General features: G+C 43.1%; 1 protein-coding gene across 2 annotated transcripts in view; it reads right to left on the bottom strand.

The window, feature by feature from the left end:
- Nucleotides 1–23504, bottom strand: part of ZNF423 (zinc finger protein 423) — a 236272-nt gene that overhangs the window by 176713 nt on the left and 36055 nt on the right. For both annotated transcript variants that reach the window (XM_074881702.1, XM_074881703.1), the window contains exon 2: nt 15094–15153. In XM_074881702.1, coding sequence (XP_074737803.1) covers nt 15094–15153 — 60 coding nt within the window. The remainder of the gene's footprint in view (nt 1–15093; nt 15154–23504) is intronic.

Raw genomic sequence — 23504 nt, 5'->3', positions numbered from 1 at the left:
AATGAGAGTTAGGCACCTACGTGTCTAAATGGCTTCAGAAGAGTGGGGCTTACAAGCTTTCAGAAACATTACCCTCAGGTCTCATTATGCATGTGTATCTCTGCACGACCAGCACCAAGCTGGGCACGATGTCTTGGTGCAGGTATTCAGACCACAGCAAAATAATTCAGTCAATGAATGTGAAAAAAGGCAACTGATTTAACAGGATTCTCAACCAGAAAAGAGCGAAGAAAGTCATACTATGCAGCATGGGAAAGGGTATTTAACAGGTGGCCAAGCTATTAGAGAAGCATCAGATTCTGCAAAAAGTATTACCTTCCGCACGACCGTGGCCAGCCCCGGCTGCACAAACAAACACCTCGCCTGCCCAGCAGATACACCGAGGAGATTAATACAAGCCAGCAAGGAAACCAAATTAGCAGAACAACTCAGAAAGTTTCCTGCTACTTTCTGCTCGTTCTCTCTTCCCTGGGTTTAAAACATGATGTGATTTTGGGCTGTGGGCTCAGTTAAATTTCAGTTTGTGTTTAAAACGAGCCTGCATGCAAAAATTAATGTACCTCAAATTTCCTTTCCAATTTCTTTCCTTAATACCGAACTCTGAAGTCCTACACGTTTCACTTGACAAAGCCATTAATTCAGTAATTTCACATAATTAAATCGAGCAAAGCAGAGTATTTAAATTGGAGCTAAGTGAAATATACTTCTGTGCAGCTCATGCTGTTAGAATTGTGCTGCATGCTATTCTGCTGCTGCTCATTTATTAATTTGGGATCGGCTGAAACGTGACACCGCGTAATAAGGAATGCACTGGCTTCAATAGAGTTAGAAATTAAAAAAAAAATTTAAAAAATAAATCACAGAGGACAGTGAATCAAGCACCAAATGAAAGAAGTTAATCCCTCTAAATGAGCCCTCAGCAGAGCACTTCTGCACCCAGCTGAAACCTGCACCCAGGTTTGTACTTTCTCTGCGATAACCAATTTCTGGCGAGAGGTTTTCAACTATTTATCCCTGGAATAAGAAGTGAGCTCTACCAGTCCTCCAGTGTGGTGATCCTTTTAGCAGTGATAACACTTTTTCTCCTAACAGCTTCCTGCATTCTTTCTTCTAGCCCTATGTGGTAAAGAAAGTGTGAAAAGACATTTAAAAGAGTTAAAGCTAAAATGACTTTAAAGTCTTGTCTCCCTCAGCTGCTCCTCTCATTCGGCAGGTCCTGAGTGTCGGAACAGGAGACAACAGTGTGGTACACAGCACCCGGATCAGAGGATCAGAGCCCTTGGACCTACTGGGAGGATAATGTATGGTAAAAAAAAATAAAGGGGGGCAGATAAAACCCGAAGTATGGAGTTTTGCTGGCAAATGAGTAATAAGGGAAGAAAGCAAGATGGCAAATAATCCAAATAGTGGAAACACTTCAAGTAATTAACAAAATTCTCTCTAGAATATAGTGGTGTTTTTTTCCTTTCCATCGGTGCTTTCTACCTCTCAAGTTTCTTATGAACTACCTTAATTGGGCTCTTCCAGATATGCTGAAAGTTCCTTCACTTCTTCCCCAGCCTCGAAGGACACCTGTGAAAGGTGCAGCTCTGGACTGCTCATGATAACCCTCACCAGATACAGCTCGTAATGACCCGCTCCCACTAATGAAAAAGGGGAGGCGGGGGGGGAGATATTGTTGCTGTTGTAATTAAGCTTGTGAAGAGTTTAGTTGGAGAGAAATTAGGTTTATTTACACGCTGCTCTGTTGCTGATGAAGCACCAGCTATTTGGAAGAACTTCTAATTAACCCTAATTTAGTTGATATGCTCTTTAGCAGCCCCATTCCCTGTGTACTTTGCACTAGGTAAACGGGAGTAATAATAACAAAATTATCCATTTTTAAAAGCCACATTTCTTTGTGGGGGCCCAGTCCCAACTTTTTTCTTTATATTCTTGAACTTGCATTTTAGTTGCTGACAAGTAGGAAGACACACACTTGAGAACTTCGTTCTACAAACAGCTTTTTCAACAGCCAAACACCACAGCTCACGCGGGCACAGCTGCCGCACCCACAGCCCCACACAGCCCCTCTCCCACAGCCCCGTGGCTGATGCAGAAAAAGGGCTTTGAGGATTGCGTTGGACCCTTCCACCTGATTTACAGCTATCACAGCTAGGAGTCTATTTTTAAAGTGCTTCCACTTCCTACATCCTTGGCCAATTATGCAGTCTGGCCACAATGTTCATTAACCAGATACGGTTTTAAAATATTTCATTACAGTATCAAGCTAAAAATCACTTAACTCTTATGATGTGTTTTCTCATTTAATAGTTCACTGATGGCTCCACCATGCTTCCGGCGCCTGTGGTGTATCTGTGGATTTCTTTGCAACTCAGAAAGACGTTTAAAATACAACAGGTTTACAACCTCAGTATATGAAAAAGCCCTAAAAATTCACCAGTTTTTATAAACCATTTTGAAGGAAGAGCAACACCAATTCTTACTTCAATTTCACACACAAAACACCATAAACACCAAGCACCGCTTTTTGGAAGTAAGGGTGAAAAATGGAACATAATCTAATTCTGTTATACAGAAGTATCTATGCTTGCTGTAATAACACAAACCCAGAGATGCAAAGAGCATTTGCAGAAGTGATATTCCTCATGTCTTCAACACTGCAGCTGTCTGCACACACAATATACACAGAAAAAAAGAAGAAAAAATGAAGATTTCTGCAACATCCTATTCAGAAAATGTTTTACCAATCTGGCAATTAGCTAACTCATGCAAGATTGCAGCATGAAATTCACCTTGATCAGAAAAATTACATTTTTACTGCACAACCTTTTTTTTGTAAGATTCTAGACCAAATGCTGCTCTCAGTTATACCTGGCTAACCCTGCTGATTTTGTATATGCTTCCTGGATGTTACTGTGGAAATTTGGCAATAAATGTATTTTGTTCAATATGATCAAGGAAGAGAAGCCAAATGCTTTTTACACAGAACATTTCTCATTCATTTAACAGGATAAATGGTCATCTGGACTTGGTGCTAAACACAAGGAGCCCAATATGAACGACTATCAAAGTTTAAGTTTTCTCAATTTCTATATGGGACACACATTCTGTACAAATGAATGATGGCATTTTAAACTGACCATCTTTCTGCAAATATAACCTACTTGATTAAATCAACAATGCACAACTGAAGTCTTCCCCACTGTAGCTGAAAGAAGAACGACAGACTACATACATCTTTTTTGAATAGTCAAAATTACACAGAAGAAAACTTCAATTCAGAACACTCTCTCCAAAATTGCCCAGTACAAAATGACTTTGAGTCTTTAAACAAACTTCCTAACAAGGAAAAAGGCAATGATCTTTTTGTTGCTATGGTTGTACCTCCTTGATGAGTCAGCGAGAATGGCTTGACACAGCCCTTCTTGGGAGAAGGCTAATTCAAGTCCGAGTTACACATTTCTTCTAACAAAAACCATAAGTGAAAACAAATAAAGATGGAACTAAACAGTCTGCCAAAATGATACGTTTATGAACTACAAAAACATCCGACAAGTCTTTGGATAAGAAATAGCTCTCCGATTTTCTTTCTGTGGATGGAAACAACCACTATCTCTATTTGTGTTCACTCATCTGACAAAATCAGGGCACAGGACTTTAGTGTTTAATTTAAGTCATCTACAGCCCCCATCCAAGGTAAATAATACCAGCAAGCACAAGTCTACACTGTGCCCAGCTCTGAGGGCTCCAAACCCCCTCTCAATTAAACAGGACCCAGGGAAAACCACTGCTCCTTCTCTCAAGGACATGGACTCTGCGCCCCACTTCCCCACTTCAATTTGGGGGCTGGAGGTGAGCAGGTAGCGCAGAGCCGTTGCCTTTCACTCACTGATCTCCTCCAAATGCTCTTTTCTGCTAAAGATTCACACAACAGATGAAGATTAAATATACACAGCCAGAGCAACAAATCCAAATTTCAGACCATTGTCAGAGGACTTTTTTCTGTCAGGCTGCTTCAGTCAGCCCCGCTCGCCATGCACACACAGCGACCAGCAAGTGCCTTCCCACCATATTTCTCTCAAATAGCAAATTCTCTCTAGCTCTGGTTCAAACAACAGCCAGAGCCTTAAAACATACACACATGCTACGCAGAGAGCCTCACCGTGCCAGTGGGTTGTTTAATCCAAGCGAAAGCTTCCAACCAAGAGGGAAAAAATTTGCCTACAGGGTCCCTCCATTTTATGCTAGCAAATAATTCGCTTCAGAAATACTGCAGCTTTCAGCGTTAAGGTGTTTAGAGGAGAAAGTGTGGGATGAAGTGGGATGTGAAATCCCGTCATCCCACCACAAGGAAAAGCACTGTTAAACATCTGAGTTTTCCTTTTGGAGTTTTGATGAGTTTACTAAGAAAACGTTAACAGCAGAGTCACTAACTGGAATGCTCAAGTTTAAGAAAAAGCATGTTTTCTTTACTTATAATGATGTAATAAAATTTCACAGCTCTCGAAAGCACCTTTTGGGTTTGAAACACAGAAGTAACACTAGCATATGAGTTTATTTGTAAAACATAAACTTCTCCCTGCTGCAGGAGCCTGGAATATGAGAGCTCAGAGTTGTGGCTCTTCCCTTTTCTGAAGAGAAATAAATAAGCCTTTCCCCAAACATAGAAACTACAAGTTTCAATTCAGCAACAAAGGTGCTGAACTTCCCATATCTAGAAAATTACATCAGGAAAATATATTGCACAGATTGACTTCAAATGCATCAAAGCTTCCAGGAAGAGTGGTTATTTTCAGACAAATTACCATGCTGCTGTTTAAATACCACTAAGCTTAAGGAGTCCTTCTTTATCAGTCACAAACTGCCAACTTATCCTCAAGGAAACGCCAAGCTAAACCACGTACATCTAAATCCACACATTGTTCAGCAGCATTCAGAGTAATGTCATTCTGACTTACATGTTTACATTTTTATTGCTAATCGATTTACGCGTTCTGAAGGAGATGCCTTGAACAGGAGGCATCCCTTCCTTCTCCCCTTACCCCCGTGCTCCAGCTTCATTACAACCCCAGCACTATTGCCAAAATGAGATATTGCCTCATTTTTGGTACCGTGCCCTTGAAGGCATCTTATTAGAAAAGACCATTTCTTAATTAACATTTTTGATCTTTAATCTATTACACATCCCTTTAATCCCATACGGAGGAGCTTTTGGCCCACTTCCGCGGCGTGGCGGTGGGAGGCAATAGGCTGGCAATTTGTGCTGAGGGCTCTCTCCCAGCTGGGCTCCAGTGTGGCCGGCTGTAGGGCTGGCTATGCTTTCGCTGGTCAGCAGCAGACATTCGCATTTATTATTTTATTGCATTTTTTTTAATAAAGACTTTAGAGACCCACCGCTCAGCATTAAAGACAACAGGCAGAACGGCAAGCTTGCGGATGAGATCAGACTTCAGCGAGTGGCTGTCGAGCTCTTAGAATAACCAGCAAAACTCTAAGTGGGAGATTTAGTGGATCACCAACATGTGAAGTGTTAAGAAAAGTACAATGTTAAGTCCCTTACATCATTTTACTTGCAAATAATTACAGCAATTACAATGTGCTAACTGGCAATTAACATTACAGGCTTCACAACTCACCAGAATTTTTTAAAACACGCTGTGGCCCTATGTAAATTGTCTCTTTGGTATTTCTGATTTGGTGGCTGTATGAGCTAATGGCTACACATTAGCTCAGCAGATCTCGGAACAGAATTGTCCACGTGCCAGATAATTTAATTAGAGGCTTGATCTTGTCAGAGCTTTATGCAACACAGACAGTGTTTCCAAGCAAAGTGTGCAGGTTTTTTCCTTTCTCTTTAGTGTTTGGTGACTGTCTAATAATTTCTAACAAACGCCAAAGCCATCCAAGGGAGAAAGGAGGCATGGCTAGTAAAACACACAAACAGGCACTTCAGTCCCAAGCGTGCTGAATTCAAAAATATGTAGAGCAAGACGTATTGAGCACCTCTTCCATGCACACCCCAATCTATTGCCAGGTCTCTGCACACATCTATTAAATCTTCATCGTGCTGTTACTCAGCCCCCAAAAAGACAAAGGTCACTCGTCTCCAAGTGAGAGCCATAGGGTATCTCAAATCTCATTATAAATGGTCCCATTTAACAGTTTTCTCATTTGAATTTATACACAACAAATACAAGATTACAAGATAAGCTCAGTTTATTTTGACAATGACATTGGAATTCCTTGTAGTGAGACCAGAAAAAGGCTACTTTAGACACTAAATGACAGAAATACAAATGTATCTTCTATTATGGGAAATTTTAGGCTATATTAACTTTAAAAAAACCTTTTTTACATTAGTATTTGGCCTTAATTTCTGTTTTCTGCACATTTTTATACAGTAACCATACTTGTACTCTTCGTCTATGATAAGCTTAACAGTTCAAGAGAATTTAACCAAAAATAGGGCAGTAACGGTTACAAAAACTTTTACAAGTCAGGTCAATGTTGAGTAAGACCCACTAGAGGTCCCTTCCAACCCAAATGATTCTAGTTTCCTGTACTAAATAAGCAAAGATATTTGGGCAAAGCATCATAAATTCATGCAGTTCTTCACTGCAGAGTTTCATATCAACGTCCTTACTCAGCCCAGAAAACAAAGCAGGAGAGTTTGTTTATTCAATTTGTTTGTCTTTTTTTACAACCTTGTTTATAAAACCCCATTCTCATGACTGGCACAACTTGTTTTTTCCTCAGGAAGAATGATTACTGGGGATCCACCACTGTGGCATTATTTTTTTATTGATTTTTCTCATTTAAGCAACAGGCCAACGTAATATATTCTGTTATTCCTGTTTTACATTTATTCAGGCTGGGAGCTTTGAGCTACCAGTTACAACTGGAATGTGCAAACTAGTCGAAGGAGAACAGAGGTCTCTGTGAAAACCAAAGAAATTGTTCACCAGGAAACTTTCCTTCAACTCTTCAGCTGTCTGATTTCACAAAGGTAAAACCCATCGCAATCACTTCCTACAGCAGCATGGTTTCAGCTTCCCTCGCTCCTGCCAGCCAGCCAAAGCAGACCTGGAAAAGCAAAGCCACTGACCTGCAGAAAGGACTCAAAGCAAGATGGGCTGGCAAGTGCCCATGAGTCACAAAGCCGGAGCCCTCTGGGAAGGTTGACCTGCAGCACGGTGCATGCTGCATGATGTGGAAAAAAGCAGTATGGACACGGGGTACAACGAAGACTTTCTACTAGGCTGGGAGGCTTAATTAGCATTTATAAAGTGCTTTGAGATCCTACATAAAAATATTTACTGAAGTAGGCTCTAGAAAGCACAATTCTCCTGACCATTCAATCTGCTTCTGTCCTCAAATCTGCAAGAGATTATCAGATCCAGAGTGCAGCAGAACTGGATGAATTAGAGATGAGGAGGATTTATCAGGTGATCTTATCCATCCCTCTGCTAATGTAAGACCATTCCTACAGTGTATTTTCAAGCACTTTGTCTGGTTCGGTTTGAAAATGACCGAAGTGATGGGAGATAATACCAGAGTCTATTAGATCCCACTACTGGGAAATGTTTCCTGATATTCAGCCTAGCATCTCCTTTGCTTTACTTTAGCCCATTACTGCTAGTTATGCCCCTGAAGGCTATTGTAAACAACAGATATAATTTTAATCTAGAAACAGAGAAAGCGTTCGTCTACTCACAGCCCTTGGGCAGCAAGAGAGGACAAGGCAGCATCACTGGAAAGAAACACAGGAAAGGAGAGCAGGAGTGTAAAGAAGATGGGAAAGTGCTGTGCTATGCCTTGCTTCTCTCCAGCACTCCCTCCGGCTCAATGGCAGCATCCTTCACTGGGATGTTCATACCCATGGGAGACCTGAACCCAGCAAGGGATGGAGAGTCAGGAAGGCTGTGCCTGAGGGTCCACCCATGAAGGTGAACGACTTCCTTCAATCAGTGCAAGGAAATGAAACACAGTGTTACAGTCTCCCAGCAGATAAAGCGCCAACAGCCACACCTTTAAACAAAAAGCAAATTTGTCGCAGGGAAAAAAACATTGCTGGCAAGATGGCGACACGACCCCATGGAGGATGTCCCCTGCCAGCCCCAGAAGGACACGCCCACCCCACGTGTGCAACTGTCCATGCTGATGGTGTATTTGTATTTCTGGCAAGATGTCCCTGTCAGAAGACCCTATGGGAGCATCCCCCAAACCATAGCAGCCTTGTGCCAGCAAATACACCACGCTCGTAAGACTTTAGATGAGGTTAACCTGATGACCCCAGAGATACTCCCAGATTTGACTGAAACCTTGCTGCCAATCACCAGTCCTGATGCACTGTCAGCATCCCAGTGCACGCGGGTCCAGAGCCCCTCACCAGCATGGCCAGGCAGGGGCTGCAACCCCACAGCCTGCAGAAATCCTTCCCTTTACAGATGTTGCCTGTAGCAATTTAGCGGGGCCAGCTTTAGGTACTGTGAAGCTCAGCTCAATGACACACTGCAATACAACATGCTCGCTCAGCTTCTCTTAAGCAGCCTGGCTTTACAGCAGACAGTGTCTTTAAAAAGCCTGGGAACTGGTGGCTGATGGGGTAGGGGGAGCACTTGATAGCTCACTTTGAAATGAGCTTTTCTTTCCTGGTCTCTTTTACCATGGAAATTAATTCTCCTCCTCTGTGCTATTGCTGTAATTTTCCCAATTAACATTTTTAATAGTAAGTATTTTCTAGGAAATACTGTAATACACAGGTGTGTGCTTCTAATTTAAATACTGACACCCATGCTGTGTTCACATCTGAAGTTTGCTCCTTCTTGCTGGAGATTCCCTCCCGAAACAAGAGGGGAACACCTATGGCACCACACCACCAGAGACGCCTCGGCAGATTTGCGGGGCGGTTGTTTCCATGACAGATGCACGTGTCAGTGCTGTGCTGCGCTGCGCCACACACAACAAGGAATCTCATTTTTTATGCCTCTTCTTCCCCTAAAGGTCCTACAGCCACAAGATATGAGTTGGACCTTGGGGATCCCCAGGGACCCCTGTCACCCCAGCCAACAGCTTCCTCCAGCAGCGTCACGTCCCCCTTCCCGCCAGCCCAGGAGCACTGGGAGCAGAGACTTGCTCCCAGGAAGCCCTCATGCCTGCAGATGCAGAGTTGTGCCATGAACTCCTACAAACAGAGTAATCTGGGGAGGGTTTATAATTACTCACATTGTTTCTTTTTACATTATCCCAGCTCCAAAAATCTTAACATTGGATGATCACCCACCACCACATTATCTGAGTACTATGTACTTTCTACTATTTCACCTTCTGTTTGTGAAAACACTATCAGAAGCACTTTCTTTAAAAAAAAAAAAAATAGTATTTAAGTAAAAGATCAAAGTTAAAAATTAAGTTTTGTAATTAGGAAAGGAGAATTAAATTTTTTTTCTCTTCTGAAAGGACACATAATTATGTTACACCATAAAAACCTACACATGACCAAGGAAAATAAAAGTTCAACTTAGCATAAATGAGGAATGCAACAGCCAGAGCTACAAACCTCCCCAGCTTTATTTCTAGTTTGCATCTATTTAGGTTTTGGCTGCTTCCACAGAAGATATTTAAAATTTTGAGAACCTCAGACTATACTGACTGAGCTGCATGCTGCAGGTCCATGCAGAGACAAGGATGCTGTTTTTAAAACCAATGTAAGAATGCCAACCAGTTGAGATCAAACATTTCACAGCATATTGAAAAAATATTCAACTAAAAGTTATCAACGTTTCTTATGTTCTTTGCTAAGTTCAAAGGTTTATTTCTTTAGAAATCCTTGTGCACTGTAATCAGAATCTTCTCATGTTGATTTACTAATGAAATCAACTTTTAGAAGATGTCTGAGCTTGCGAAGGCACTCAGGACAGATAATTTCAGAGTACTTGCAAGATAACAGGTTTCTAATGCCCACTGAATTGCAACTGACCTTTTCAATGCTCTGCAGTAGAGATCCCAGAATCTCAAGTTGAGGGTGCTCGGGGTGGGGGGGGTTTCAGCATTCTTCCATTTAGAAGTTAAATAAGACAAAATACACTACATGCAGAAATAAAGAGCTTGGGGTCTATGGAAGGGCAGTCTCTCTCATCTGGAGCTTCCTGACTTACTCCTGGCACAGCCCATGCCCAGTGGGTTGTGTGGCAGGGGCTCTGGGGGGGCTGCCGGGGACATGGGCAGAGAGCAGGGACAGCCCTGGGTACTGGGCCCCTGTGAGGGTGGTGGCCTTGGTGGGCACCAGGCAACGGACTGTGCCGGGGCAGGCAAGCCCAGGGTGCTGGAGGAAGGCTGAGGGGACAACAAACTTTGTGTGACCAAAACAGGCCTCCAAAAGGGGAAAGGTGAGGAAGAACAGATTTTCTGTAGCTTATCCGAATAAACAGAAAAGGGGAAAATTTAATGCACAAATACTTGCAGGGGCAAGTCTCTGTTCGCTTCATGAGACCCCAGCTTTCTCATCCATTTTGCTCCTTTGGCAGCCAAAATTAAACCCAATCCTACAAAACAGTTAGAGGAGAACAGATACCCTCAACACTTGGGGAACAGAGAGCAGCAGCGCTGGGATACAAGACCAACAGCGGAGGAGAGCACAGGGAACAGCCAGGAAGAACAGGCAGGGAGAGCCCCCAACAGCAGAGATGGCATTAAAAATGCCCCAGCATGGGCTCAGGTAGTCCTGAACGAAAATAAGTCTCCAAACTGCATCAAGATGTTCCTCCTCTGAAGATACCAAGTGAAAACTGTGATTTACATAGCTGGGAAACACCATGCAAAGCAGAAGAAAAGGGAAAAGGAGTGACCACAGGGTGGTTTTCTTTTATTTTGTGGTTCATTTCTCAAAAGCTGCTGCTTCCCCTTTTCTTTTCTTCCCCCTTCCCTGCAACTTTAAAAGAAATTGCAGAAGGCAATTAAAAATCTAAAGTAGTGTACTATATAAAATAAGCATGTGGGAGAACTCTTAATGGCAAAACATCAAATGCCTGTGCCCTAAGGTGTTGTGAGGTTTTTTTTTCCCCCATGCTGAGCTTTGTTAACACGTCCCTCACACGCGTGCCCAGCTGCTGCAGTGAGCTCGGTGGCAGGGACAGGAAATCTGGAGTTAATGTGGAAAGGCGGGAACACCAACCTATAATTTATTTTCATGATTTCTGGAATGTTATAATTGAATGATACTAATGTTGGGCACCGGCATTGGAGAGGGCCTTCCAGTCACAAACACTGCAAAAATCCCCCCATGTTCTGCACACACACGCTCACAGAGACATAGCCAGTGTCATTTGTCCCCAGCACTCAGGCTACAGGTCCACAGTCCCCTATTTCCCAAATTCTTTCTTGATCAGTATCATAACTCGTAGCTGCATACAAAAATAAGATACCTTCAGTTATCTCAAAAGCAGACACAAAAAAATCAGGCTTTTAGGTCTGCAGGCGCCTAAGGAGAAGACGGAATCTGCTCTGTTTGCCCCAGACAATTCAGCCAAGATTCCCCGGGGCCTCACAGTCAGGCTAATGAGAAACTCCCCAGCAACCCCCATGTAAAATGCTTTCATAGGTCTTTAAAATGCCTTAAATTCTCTATATATTTAGTAAGACTTTTTACTTCTTTAAAACGTCCCTTGTTGCTCCTCAAGATAATACTCTCGTGATGTATTACAACAGCAATGCAGTGTTGTCTGGCTGGACCCTTGCTTTGCAAATATTGAATCTTATTTTCCTCTTGGCTTCAAAGGAGCAGAAAATCCTTTTGTAAAGCAGAGGTGGGTGCTTGCCTGGCCCCCCAGCAGCCCTGCTCAGCCCACCCTCTCTGACACTTTTGGAGTGAGATGGATGGGCTTCAAGCGCTGCATGTGCTGTTAAGAGAGAAAAGCAGGGGGAAGGAGTACTCAGCTGCACTCTTCCTCTGGGACAGAAAATGTCTCTGCCTCTTACACAGCAAAACACTACTGACCTGCTATTTAACAGCAAACTAAGTCCTCAGAATAAGAGAAGAAAGGAAAAGCTTTTTTTCTTCCTTTTACATTAAGGAAAAAAATGTTTACAAGACCTGAAGAGGAAGGAAATTCACTATATACCCATTGTTAAACAGGGCTGGTGGTCATCCAGATTATTTACCCTGGCACAAGGGCAGCCTCTGCCTCCCTATACATTTTCCTGATTCTCTAGGTTAATATATACAGCCTTTCAGTTGTGGTCATTAAAAAAAAAATCATAAAGCTATTTCTAGTTGTATTTAAAATACTTGAATAAATTCCTCAGTGCAACTACATCAAGGGTTGGATTCCTGCAAAGCATTTCACCTTTGCGGGTTTTACCAGGAGCAAGAAGTTAAGCCAGAGCTGACAGCAACTTGCACATACTCTGCCATAGGAAAAAGGATAGTGCCCTGTGCAAAGCCATCACCAAACAGACCCATCTGAGGGCAGAATTTCTGTTGCCAATGTGTCCACCATCAAATTTTCATGAGCTGCACTAAGGAGTTCCAGCAGCCCCTCACCCAGTGCCGTGCTCCAGTCAGAGATGCACAAAGTGTGTGCCTTCAGTACTCTTCAGTAGCAGAGAAGCCCAACATGAGACACGGAGCTTGGACCCCAGTGTTTGATATGGCCTGCCCTGCACCTGTGAACACCTATGCCTGAGCTGGGGACTGAGAGCTGTCACAGCTCCCTGGACAAGCCCCATGCCTACAGATTCAACTCGTACTCACAAGAAATTTCCAGTATAGCTTCTACTGGTTTGATGAACAAAATAAGATATAGCAGCAAAAGCACCTTTTCTCCCTACAACTGCACCTATATAAATATTTTGCTAGTATTAAAAAAAAAAAAGAAAAAAGTTTTAAAAATTACATTTTACCTGATCTTGCTGTCCCTACATACCCACACCACCCTGGGACCGCCACTCCCCCAGCCCACAGCAGCTGCGCAGAGCGCCAAGAGAATTTTTCAGAAGTCACTTTGTATGTGTTTGCACACACACAGAGATGTACCAACACATACAGGAGAAGATGGGAGAGAAATATGTTAATTTGAAACATCTGGCAAATGTTTCAGAGTTAACAAGTCCTGGGTTTGGCCTTTTGGGTTTTTTTCTATTGGGGGGTCAAGGAAGGGGAGGCAATTTTGTCATTTTGGGCCAGGGAAGGAAGGGGCATGAAACGAGAAGTCAAAGCGTGTTTTTTCACCCTTTATTGAACTTCAACATCACACTACTGGAGCTAATGCAAACAGGAAGATCATAAAAGAACATAATGAAAGTCTCGCACACTGGGACTGAGGGACTGGTTTCAGTTACTGAATACAGCTTTGGAGGCACACCACACAAAGGCCAGTGGCTCCACGCAGCCGCACCACCACGTACTAGGGCTTTTTAAACTTCTTCTATGTAGCTCCTCAGTCATATTCCAGCGTGCAACCTCTGTCCCATGCACTGCGCCCTGTCCTGATAGGATACTGTATTGCATCTTTATACACATGCAAGATTGACATCTGTAGCTACTAAATGTATTAAGAGGAAAATCCCTCAATTAGCACACATTTTCCTTAAGCTGCCATAAATCACGCATACATTACATTTTATCCCACATCCGATGTCTTGAATGAGAGCTGTAATTATGGGAGTAAATGAAGAAAAATGGAGGAGACTCAGATAATTTAGGAAAAGCCTTTCACACGTTGTCTTTTATTTACAGCATAGTCACCAATACCATACAGAAATCCCAGATTAGCTTCCGCTCAGCACAGAAATTATTTTTGTTATTGCTGTTCTGAACCTCAGCCTGTGTTAAATTTAATACAATTCAAGACTTGTGATAGATAACACCGGTAACTCCACTCCACTGCTGTTTGAGACGAAGGTCAAGCAAGAGAGCTGGTGAGAGCTCTTTTCATGCGCCGTTAGTTCCAGGCACAAAGGGGCCTTCGACATCGCAGCTGGGGGTTTGCAGCAGCAGCAATATTTGCTATCAAAGACTAGTGAAAACACAAACCATTCAAAACAGCCGTAGTGCCCGGAGAAGATGCACCTAGCGCAACCAAGAGTGCAGCTGGTACAAAGTGAAATGCCACAAAGCGCCACGCAAAGGCAGTTTATGCCTTCGAGACCAGCTAGATGCTGACTTCAGTAAGAAATGACTCCTGCGAGCCAGTCTCCCCGTGACTCTTACAAAACCCATGCTAACCAAGAATGCAGCACCATTGTTAATTTTCATACTACTGCTCCATTTACGAGCTGTTTGCATGTTGCTGCTGAGCTTCTAAGCAGTCCAGTACACGGAGAGCAGAAGAAATGCACTTACTGGCTTCAAAATCAAAAATTTTATGAGAATTTCATAAATGTTAAAGACATAATAGCCAGTAAACCATCTTTACACAGGGCACAAACAGTGACCAAGATGTGGCTAGTTACTTTAAACGCAAAATAATCTGACATTTATCCTCATATTTGTGATATCAATACATATTGCACAATTACAAACAAACTTGCTTTATCCTGTTCAGATTCTTGAGCCTCTTTTTATTCAAATCAATGTAACACAGATGAACGAACCCCAGACACATGTTTAAGTGTTATTACTATCAAGCAGACCAAAAGCTGGTTCAACTGTTAAATCTTTCTACCGTGGTGATGTACCACTTTTATTCTCCAACCCTGACAGTACTTTCCGATTTCCTCCAAGAGGAGAAATACACACATTCCAGTTGAGACCGAGGTTTAAAATTCCTATTAAAGCAGCTTTTATGTAATTAGATTGGAATGAATGTGCAACAGTGCCCATTGCAGAAAACTTCAAAGTGGTTATACTGGAGAAATCACAACCCATTTCAGTATGCCCACAAGAAGAAAGAATAGCTCTCTGGAGGATAAGAGTATATTAGTCTCTGTATGTAATAGATTTTATTGACCATATGGAACTGATATAAAAATTGTGTTGCAGTGGGTAGTCTTGGATTTGCGTCAGGAATGTGACATACAAAATACAGTTCCTGTAAAAAGCCTGGCAGCTTTCTGGCACTTTTTGCAATCAGAAGAACCTAAAATATTTACCTGATTGAGTCACTGACGAGTCCCAGGTCAAAGCAAAATCTGAAGATTCACCCTCTTCAACTGAAAAAGAACAAAAATAAGTTGTGATTGCTAAAACAAACCAACTGGAAAGCAAAACCATCAGAAAACTAGGTTCACTATGACATTAAGTATTAAAACAGACTTCTGCACTGGTGAGAAAGAAATTACTGCTTCCTATAAAATAATTCATAAGGTGGAAATTTAGTAAAGAGATTTTCCCTACATTTTAACCTAAATATGGGATTTCTGTTTGCGGTTTCTTCCTGAACAAGTAACCGTAAGTTCATGTGAAATTTTAATAGAGGTTAAATATCACTAGCTGCTAAGTATTCATAGTTGAAATTTTGTACATTCACAACAACTTGCATGTGCAAAATTGCCATTGTAAACATAGAGGTCATTTTTGAAATGTAGGCTGTAACAGATCATAGTAAAGAACTGTCCTATAAAGGGAAAATCGCCTAACTTATGTCATCTTAACATATTAGCCATATTCAGAACCAAGCGATATCTTAAGTTTTTTCAGAGTTCAGAATTTAAAAATACTATTATAATGTGCAACCACGTTCTGTAATATGGTAGTCATAAATAACTGCATTTAAAGCTTGCTGATGTGAAAGCTGTCAGAGCCAGGTGCTCAGCACTCGCAAGTGACATATCTATAACATTCTGCCTGTTAAGAATTATAAAAAGTCATTTGATTCTTACATTCTTAAAAATAACTAAGAGATCAACTGACAACAAGCAGGGTAAAAAAGTGCCTGATCCTGCTGTTACTGAAATCAGTAGCAGTTTTACTAATGTCAGACTGGGCATTTGAAAGTGGTAACTGCAGAGATTCTTTTTTTTTAATTGCCAGAGTTGATCATCTTCACCTGCCTACTCTGTCACCATGTCACCAAACAATTTGAAATTGTGGGTCTTTATTTTCTGATGAAAAGTATTTACTCCAGGCACTGAACAATATCTAACCCTTTTATGTTGGATTCAAATACAAACTCTACATAATTCTGCAACTGAAATCCAAACCATACTGCAAAGCCATGAGCACAGCCCCTATTGACCAGATGGGACCTGTATGCCCAGGCTCTGGAACCTGCTCCAGTGATTACTTACATCAAGTATTTACATTTTCGTCACAAGATTCTTGATTTTACGCTTTCCTCCCCGTTTTTTCCCAATCCAGTAAGGAATTCTGGCATCTGTTAGCTTATCTATCAGGTTGATGTCAGTGGTGACATGTGGTGTCATCAGGAAGAGAGAAGACAATCTACACAGGTAGTGCCTTGACAAATTTTGATTTTATGTTCAGACCATAAACAAATGTGTACTCCACAGAAGGGCACAGCTCCAGTCCTGTTAGTCTGCAAGTTTACTAACAGAGGAGCACAGAATTTGGCCACTTCTACCGAAGAAATCGTACTTGAGACACAGTTACACTTTTTCCAAAAAGTCTATGTTAGCATAAAGGCCATGTCACGTTATATTTAATTCCAGAATGATAGAGAAAAGCAAGATACAAAGCTACGCACTTACTGAAGCCATTATCAGTACTATTCCCAACAGTGGCAGAGCAGGCTTGGCTCGCGCATGCTCTCTCCTAGGGGCTCACCTACCATTTTGTGTTCTGTAAACCACCATCTTGTCCCCATTTTGACCCATCTCTCTTAACAGAAAAACTCTGGACATAGTTATCCTAAACACAATTTCACTCTTACACAAATATATCTATTGTTTTAACATCAAAATCTACATACATTTGGGAGGTTTCTGCTCCAAAACTAAATAAGTTAGCAATTCATGTACCTCACTCAAAACAGACGTGTGGAACATTTTTATTTTATTTTATCCTTGACTGCTTTTTGGTTCTCTTGCTTGGACAGTTTTTTATATTACTACTTTTATGCTGAGGGTTTTTTTATTTCTTTACGTTTTACCTTGGTAAGAGAGGTGGAAAAAAAAAAAATCAGTCTGATAAAAATACATAAAGGAAATAAATTCAGTCCTAGTCAAGTAGGAGTATATGGGATCAGCACTGGTCATTGGCAATTTTAGCAACACACTGCCTTTCATATTGCTTAAACACCGGAGACTGCTCTAGTCCTTGAGCTGCTGTAGGGCAGCTGACTCCAGCACGTAACAAAACCGCGGGTTTTGGAATCCCTTAAATGAGGGCAAAGGTTTGAGTCAGCCTCTGTTGGCATTAATTTGCTTTGCTCCCTAATGACTGAAAAGGGGACAGAGAACGTATATGTGAAGACGATGGCGCTTAAATTCACTTTATATTATTGCAGTCATGGTTTCAGTTTCTCCCCCTCTATTTGCACAGACCTACCACATAGCTGACAGTGCTGCACCTCCGTATGAGGAGGAGGCCGGTGGGATGGAGCCTCTTGAGCTTAGACCCAGACACATCTCCCTGCAGCTGCTGCTCACACCACTATTCCCCCTTTTTCTTTTCTTTTCTTCTTCTTTTCTTTTTTTTTTTCTTCATTTTTTTAAAATGTTTTAAGCAAACATTCTCTTTCATAGGATCAACCATATGAAAAAGTAACAGCCAAGCCTACTCCAAGGGGTATTGCTATATTGGACTGATGTTTCTCTGGGGCAGCAGGACAGCATGTCAAATTGTCCCCTCGGACAGCAAGCACAGGGTGGGGGCACTGCCAGAAAGGGAGCCGGGACCACACACTGCTTGCTGCAGTGCTGGCTGGGGGTACCCAAACATGACCAGGCTGGCACTACTCAGGACTGGTGTTAGGTGGTTTCATGGAGCAGCACAGTCACAGTGACAGCCAACCAGGAGCCCTAACCCGAGCACTTGATCCTCACCTGCCCACCCATCCACCCACTAAGCTAGGCAGTGGGCAAAGAGAAACAAGGGGCAAAAGCATGCCACATCCAAAAAAGAAAGATTGGGTCTATACACCAGTGTAATTAAGAAGCCCCAGAAGTTTGGAAGGGAAAGTGTCTGTGAAGCTGAAGCAAAAAAAATAGGTGATCCAGCTTTTTGTCACAGGCACCGAACTGTAACTGTAGGGAGACACTTAACTCCACTGTGCTTCTGCTCCCTCTTGGGCATAAAACCAAGAGCTGAGAGGTTCCTTGGTGGCTGCCTTAATCTTCTGAATATAAATTGTTATTTGAGAAGCCAGCATTTGAAGTGGTGTCACTGCTGGCTTTACCTCAGCCTTGGCAATGAGTAGAAGCCACAGAAGTCAGAGGGAAAGATAATTGGTTTCTTCCTCCCAAACTCAAGTTTGACACTGAAGCAGTTGCAGCTCAAACTTGCCCTCAGTTGCACATGGCTGTTGCTGAACTCACAGGGAAACAGGAGGAGCTTTCCTGGGCTGGTCGGAGACATGGGGACATGACGCTGTGCATGGAGGGGAGAGAAGTCCCACACACCCCCAGCTGGGGACAGACCCCCCTGGGGGCTGCCCTAGGGCTTGGCCAACCCTCCCCAGGAGGGCAGAGTGGGTTCAGAACAGATTTGGCTGCTACAACTGTGAAGGAATTTCCAGCTCTTGCTACTAAAAAGTGAGTCAAAAAACCCCCTTAGTCTGCAATATTAGCCAGGGAGTAATTCACTTAAGTTAATTTTTCAGTTAAAGTTTCAGTTTCTTAATATTCTTATCATCATTCCTTGAAACCTAGATCGACTCGGGTGGCCAGTGTGCCTTAATGTTCACTTGCGGATACATTTAAGTAGCGGTAAGGAACAAAAAAAGCTGGTGAAGAGGTACGAAGCATTCATTCAACACAATTACTTCCAAAATACATCACACAATAAAAGACTTCCTGTTTCATTAGCAGGAAAATATGTTTTCTGAGACACACCAGCCACAATCATAACTACTGAAGTGAAGGACTAGACTTCCATGTGTGCTAGTTAATCACCCTGAATGTGTGGACACACACGTCCATGTCACTGATGTTCAGCATGGGCAGGAGCCACCCACATACCTGAAACGCTCCACAGCTTGGGAATACCACAGGAAACAGCAGCACAGTTTAAGATGGAGAGCCGAGATTTTATAAAGCAACTAGAGATCCTGTATCAGCTGTAACTACTTTACAGGAGTCCTCGTGACATAATGGTGAAGGCTCAGCATTTCATGAAGTTTTGGAGGCATTTCATACTGGGCATTGAAAATTAAGACACCCAAAATGTTCACTCATGTGAGTATTCTGCCCAAAGCTTAACAAGTGCACTTCACAGGTTTGTGCTGGATACCTGTTTTCCTTCACAAACTCACAGAATCACAGAATCATCTAGGTTGGAAAAGACCTTGAAGATCATCTAGTCCAACCATTAACCTAACATTGACAGTTCCCAACTACACCATATCCCTAAGCACTATGTCGACCCTACTCTTAAACACCTCCAGGGACGGGGACTCCACCACTGCCCTGGGCAGCCCATTCCAACGCCTAACAACCTGTTCTGTAAAGAAATGCTTCCTAATATTCAGTCTAAACCTTCCCTGGTGCAACTTGAGGCCATTACCTCTTGTCCTATCACCTGTTACTTAAAGAGATTCATGCCCAGCTCTCTGCAACCTCCTTTCAGGCAGCTGTAGAGGGCGATGAGGTCTCCCCTCAGCCTCCTCTTCTCCAGACTAAACCCCCCCAGTTCCCTCAGCCGCTCCTCGTACGACATGTGCTCCAGACCCTTCACCAGCTTCACTGCCCTTCTCTGGACACGCTCAAGTCATTCAATGTCCTTTTTGTAGTGAGGGGCCCAAAACTGAACACAGTAATTGAGGTGTGGCCTCACCAGTGCTGGGTACAGGGGTAAGATCTCACCTCATTTTCTCCCCAAATTACATTGTGTGCCTGCATATTAAGCTATGGTTGGAACCACAGAAGTTGCTATGTAATTACACTCTTACCCTTGTCTCTACCTGCTCTCTCCATCCAAATGATCATTTTTAAATGCTTTGGAAAAGCATGTTTTTACTCCTTCAGTAATACAGACAATACTGCAAGAGGACAGAAGTTCAGTCCCACTCTGCTCCATATGTCATCGACAGAATGGCACCCAAGGTGCAACACACTGCACCGACAGAGAGGGTACATACATCTCCCAGTGCGAAACTCACTACGCAGTTGAGTAGAAAAAAAAAAGGTGGGCAAGAAACAGTTTCAAAGCCAAGTACTAAACCTAGATATCAGCACACAGCACTATATTTCTATTTTTAAAGCATTAGCTTTTTTTTTTCCTTCTCTTTTGTAAATGGTCCATAGTATTTGTTGGCACAGAGTGATAAAATACTAGAAATAAAAAACAGAGACACTCTTTTAACTGCATCCTTCAGGGTGATGATGATGAGAAAGTTATAAGAAACTCACCCAAGAATGTGCCTGCCACAACAGCTGTGCCTTTGGTGAAATCTGGGGGCATCTATGCAGCTGAAACCCTTCAGGAAGGCTGGGTTTGACTTGAAAATAGCCTTGCTTTGGCAGCGTAGAAAACCTTATTGTTAGTCCACTCAAAAGATTGGTAACTCTGTGCACTGCCCACCTGTGGCCTGGTGCAGGGAGGACATGGCTGGCAGCAGGAGGACACATGTCTGCTTCCACTCCCCGTTCTGCGCCAGCACAGGAGGACTCACTGCTGTCACGTCTGGAGAAGACCTCTGAAGTCAGACCAACTGATTGTGGGACCCAAATGCAAGAGCCAGAACAAGGACACGGCCAACGTGGAGAAGAACCATGGGCAATGGCAACACAATACAGCATTCCCACACACGCCAAATATTTGCATTTTGCCCGCTTGTCTCAGCTGTTCTCCAAGGATGCTTATTTAATTGCTAGGTCACGAGTGCTGCAGGCTCAAAGATTTCCATTCTTTGTGCTCAGAGAAACTTCTGAAAGGATCAGCATCCATTCCCATAAGAGTGAGAACATCTATTTATGGGGCCACCACTACCTGAACTCCATTCACAGTCACAGTGCTTATTTAACACTTTATCACTCCCAGGAAAGAAGTTAACCTTATCAAAGTAAGACGGTTCTGAACCAAATGTTGATTTCTAGATGCAATCAAGCTTTACAAGTGAGCAACAGCCCCTCAGTAATTCAGATGGCATATGTATGCTTCCTTATCCTATTACACAGGCTTCAAGGACCACAAGGACCAGTTTAACACCTCCCATAATATAAAAACTCCATAGTATGCTAACTAAAATGTCAGGAACTATGACAGTTTGAGAAACTGCTGAGAAGTATGTTGGGTTACAAGCTAGTCCCCCAGCTGATGGGGGAACCTTCCTGAATCAGGGCTGCTACCAAAAGCTGAATTTGGGACCAGAGCCACTCCCTCACCCGTGAGCAACCTTTGAAAACCTCATGTACAGAATAGTCTGGGTGCAGAAAATGCTGGTGCCACTTTTAGTTTGGAGGATTTTGTCAGATTTTGCTGGTGACAGAACGCTCTCAGATAAACCTGGGGAAATCTCACCAATGCCCATGTATTAGCTGTAATGTACGTGTCAAGATTCACAGCTTTCCCTCTAGAGAAATACTCTAGCACCAATCCACATTGTAAGCCAGTCACACAATAATCACATATTTTCCCTGACCTAGCTGCAGGTACTCACAAGGAAGAGCTCTGTGATCTTCCGTAATCTTCAGGCTTCTTTACCACCTTTCAGATGCACATCTCTGTGCTGTCCTACCCAGCCTTTGCTCCGTCCTTCCCTTCACATGAAATTACATGCTCCCAAATCAGCATAGGACACAGAATAGCCCCATCCGACCACCATTCATCTGCTGTGACTCATCCCACAGCACTCACAGCCTTGGATTTGATACAACGCTCTTAATCCTGCAAAATGCAGAGCAGCTTCCATTTCCAGGAAGTCAAAGGGAGCTGAGGATGCTCAAAACTTTGTGGACTGAGGATTGTAAATTAGCCAGTTTCCAGCTGCTTGGCATGGCAGGAACACAAAGGATGTTAACAATCTTTACACTTTAAATAGCCTGGTATTTTCCACGCACGTCTAGAGTCTGTCCTTTGGAGAGGTGCAGATAGGCTTGCTCCTCAAACTGAAAGGGGAGGAGAATACTCGTCTCACTCAGCCTACTGCCCAGAGAAGTTCAGTCCTGCACGGCACCAGGAGCTGCTACCACAACTAGCAATAGTATACAGAAAAAAAAAAAAAAAAACCACAGAGAAAAAAGTTTGGAAGTGGCTACTTTGAGCACAAGCCAGCTAGCCCCTTCTATTCAGATCACCTCCCAGCCGGGTGTAAGGCTTAACCTCTCTCCTGCTTAGATGTTCCCTGTTAGATTCTCCACCTCCTAGTATCAGCGAGACAAAAGTCTGCAAAACACAAAAGTCTGCAGAAGGGCAGTGAAGGAAAGTAGCAGTATGAAAAACGGTCACATTTGTTTTTTAAATGAAGCGCTGCTGCGGCAGAGATGCAGCCCGCTGCCCGGGAGCGCAGCAGGGTGGGGAGCCGGCCCTGAGCCAGGGCACGACGCCCATAAGGAACCCGGCTGCCCTTCTTTTGTCAGCAGGCTGGGGCTTTCTCCCACCGGTGTGCAGAGGGAAACCTTCACATTCTGCATGAAAATAGGAAGTTTCGTGGGGCTTTGCCAATGTACTGAGAATAGATGCCTGTGAGTGTATCCCGATGCATTTACCGCGCCTTGCAGCTAAAGGGAAAGGGAAATCCCCCTGGTGCCCCAGTACCAACATTCAAGGAGTCAAAAAGGCACCTGACCGAAGCAGCCAGGTGTACTTTATACCAGCCATTTGAGCCCATTTACTCCCTTTGGAAAATCAACTTTGCAAGGATTCCTGCCAGGTCTCCCCATGTTCACTAGGTATTTTTCTTGTTTGTATGATCACTTCCATCTAGCTTTAGTAACACTTTGCCATCTTTTTTCCCCGGTGCTTGGTGGAAAGGAGCACTGGTACACCAGGGCATCCCCAGAGAGGTGACAGCATATTCCTGACCCATGCCCTAACCGCTCACAGGAACTGTGCATGGTCCTCAGCACAATCGCTCGCAGCTCCAGAGCCACCTCCCTGTTCTCTCCCCAGCACACGGCCGATTCAGCCATTGGTGGCCCTCGGCCAAGAGAGTTTTTTCCACCTTAAATAGGACCGTTATATATTAGTCCTTTCATGGGCCAGCAGGCCAAGGAATAAGACAAGAGGGTTTACTGACATGGCTTATTTAGCTAGTTCAGAGCCTAAATTTGCACAAGTTCTCTAGCTGCTTTTCTCCAAAGTCAGTAACAGGGCTTGGCAGAGACTGTGGGTTTTGCTGGCAAAGTCTGCCTTTTTGTGTGGAGGAGGGAGGAGTGGGGAAACCCAGATTGCTGTGTTCTTTAGGTCAGGGAAAACAAGAAAAAAAAAAGAAAAGAAGAAAGGA

The sequence above is a fragment of the Strix uralensis genome, chromosome 12 (assembly GCF_047716275.1).
Source record: "Strix uralensis isolate ZFMK-TIS-50842 chromosome 12, bStrUra1, whole genome shotgun sequence".
NCBI classification, from domain to species: domain Eukaryota; kingdom Metazoa; phylum Chordata; class Aves; order Strigiformes; family Strigidae; genus Strix; species Strix uralensis.
The sequence above is the reverse complement of the archived record's forward strand: the minus strand, read 5'-3'. Positions and strand labels throughout refer to the sequence as shown.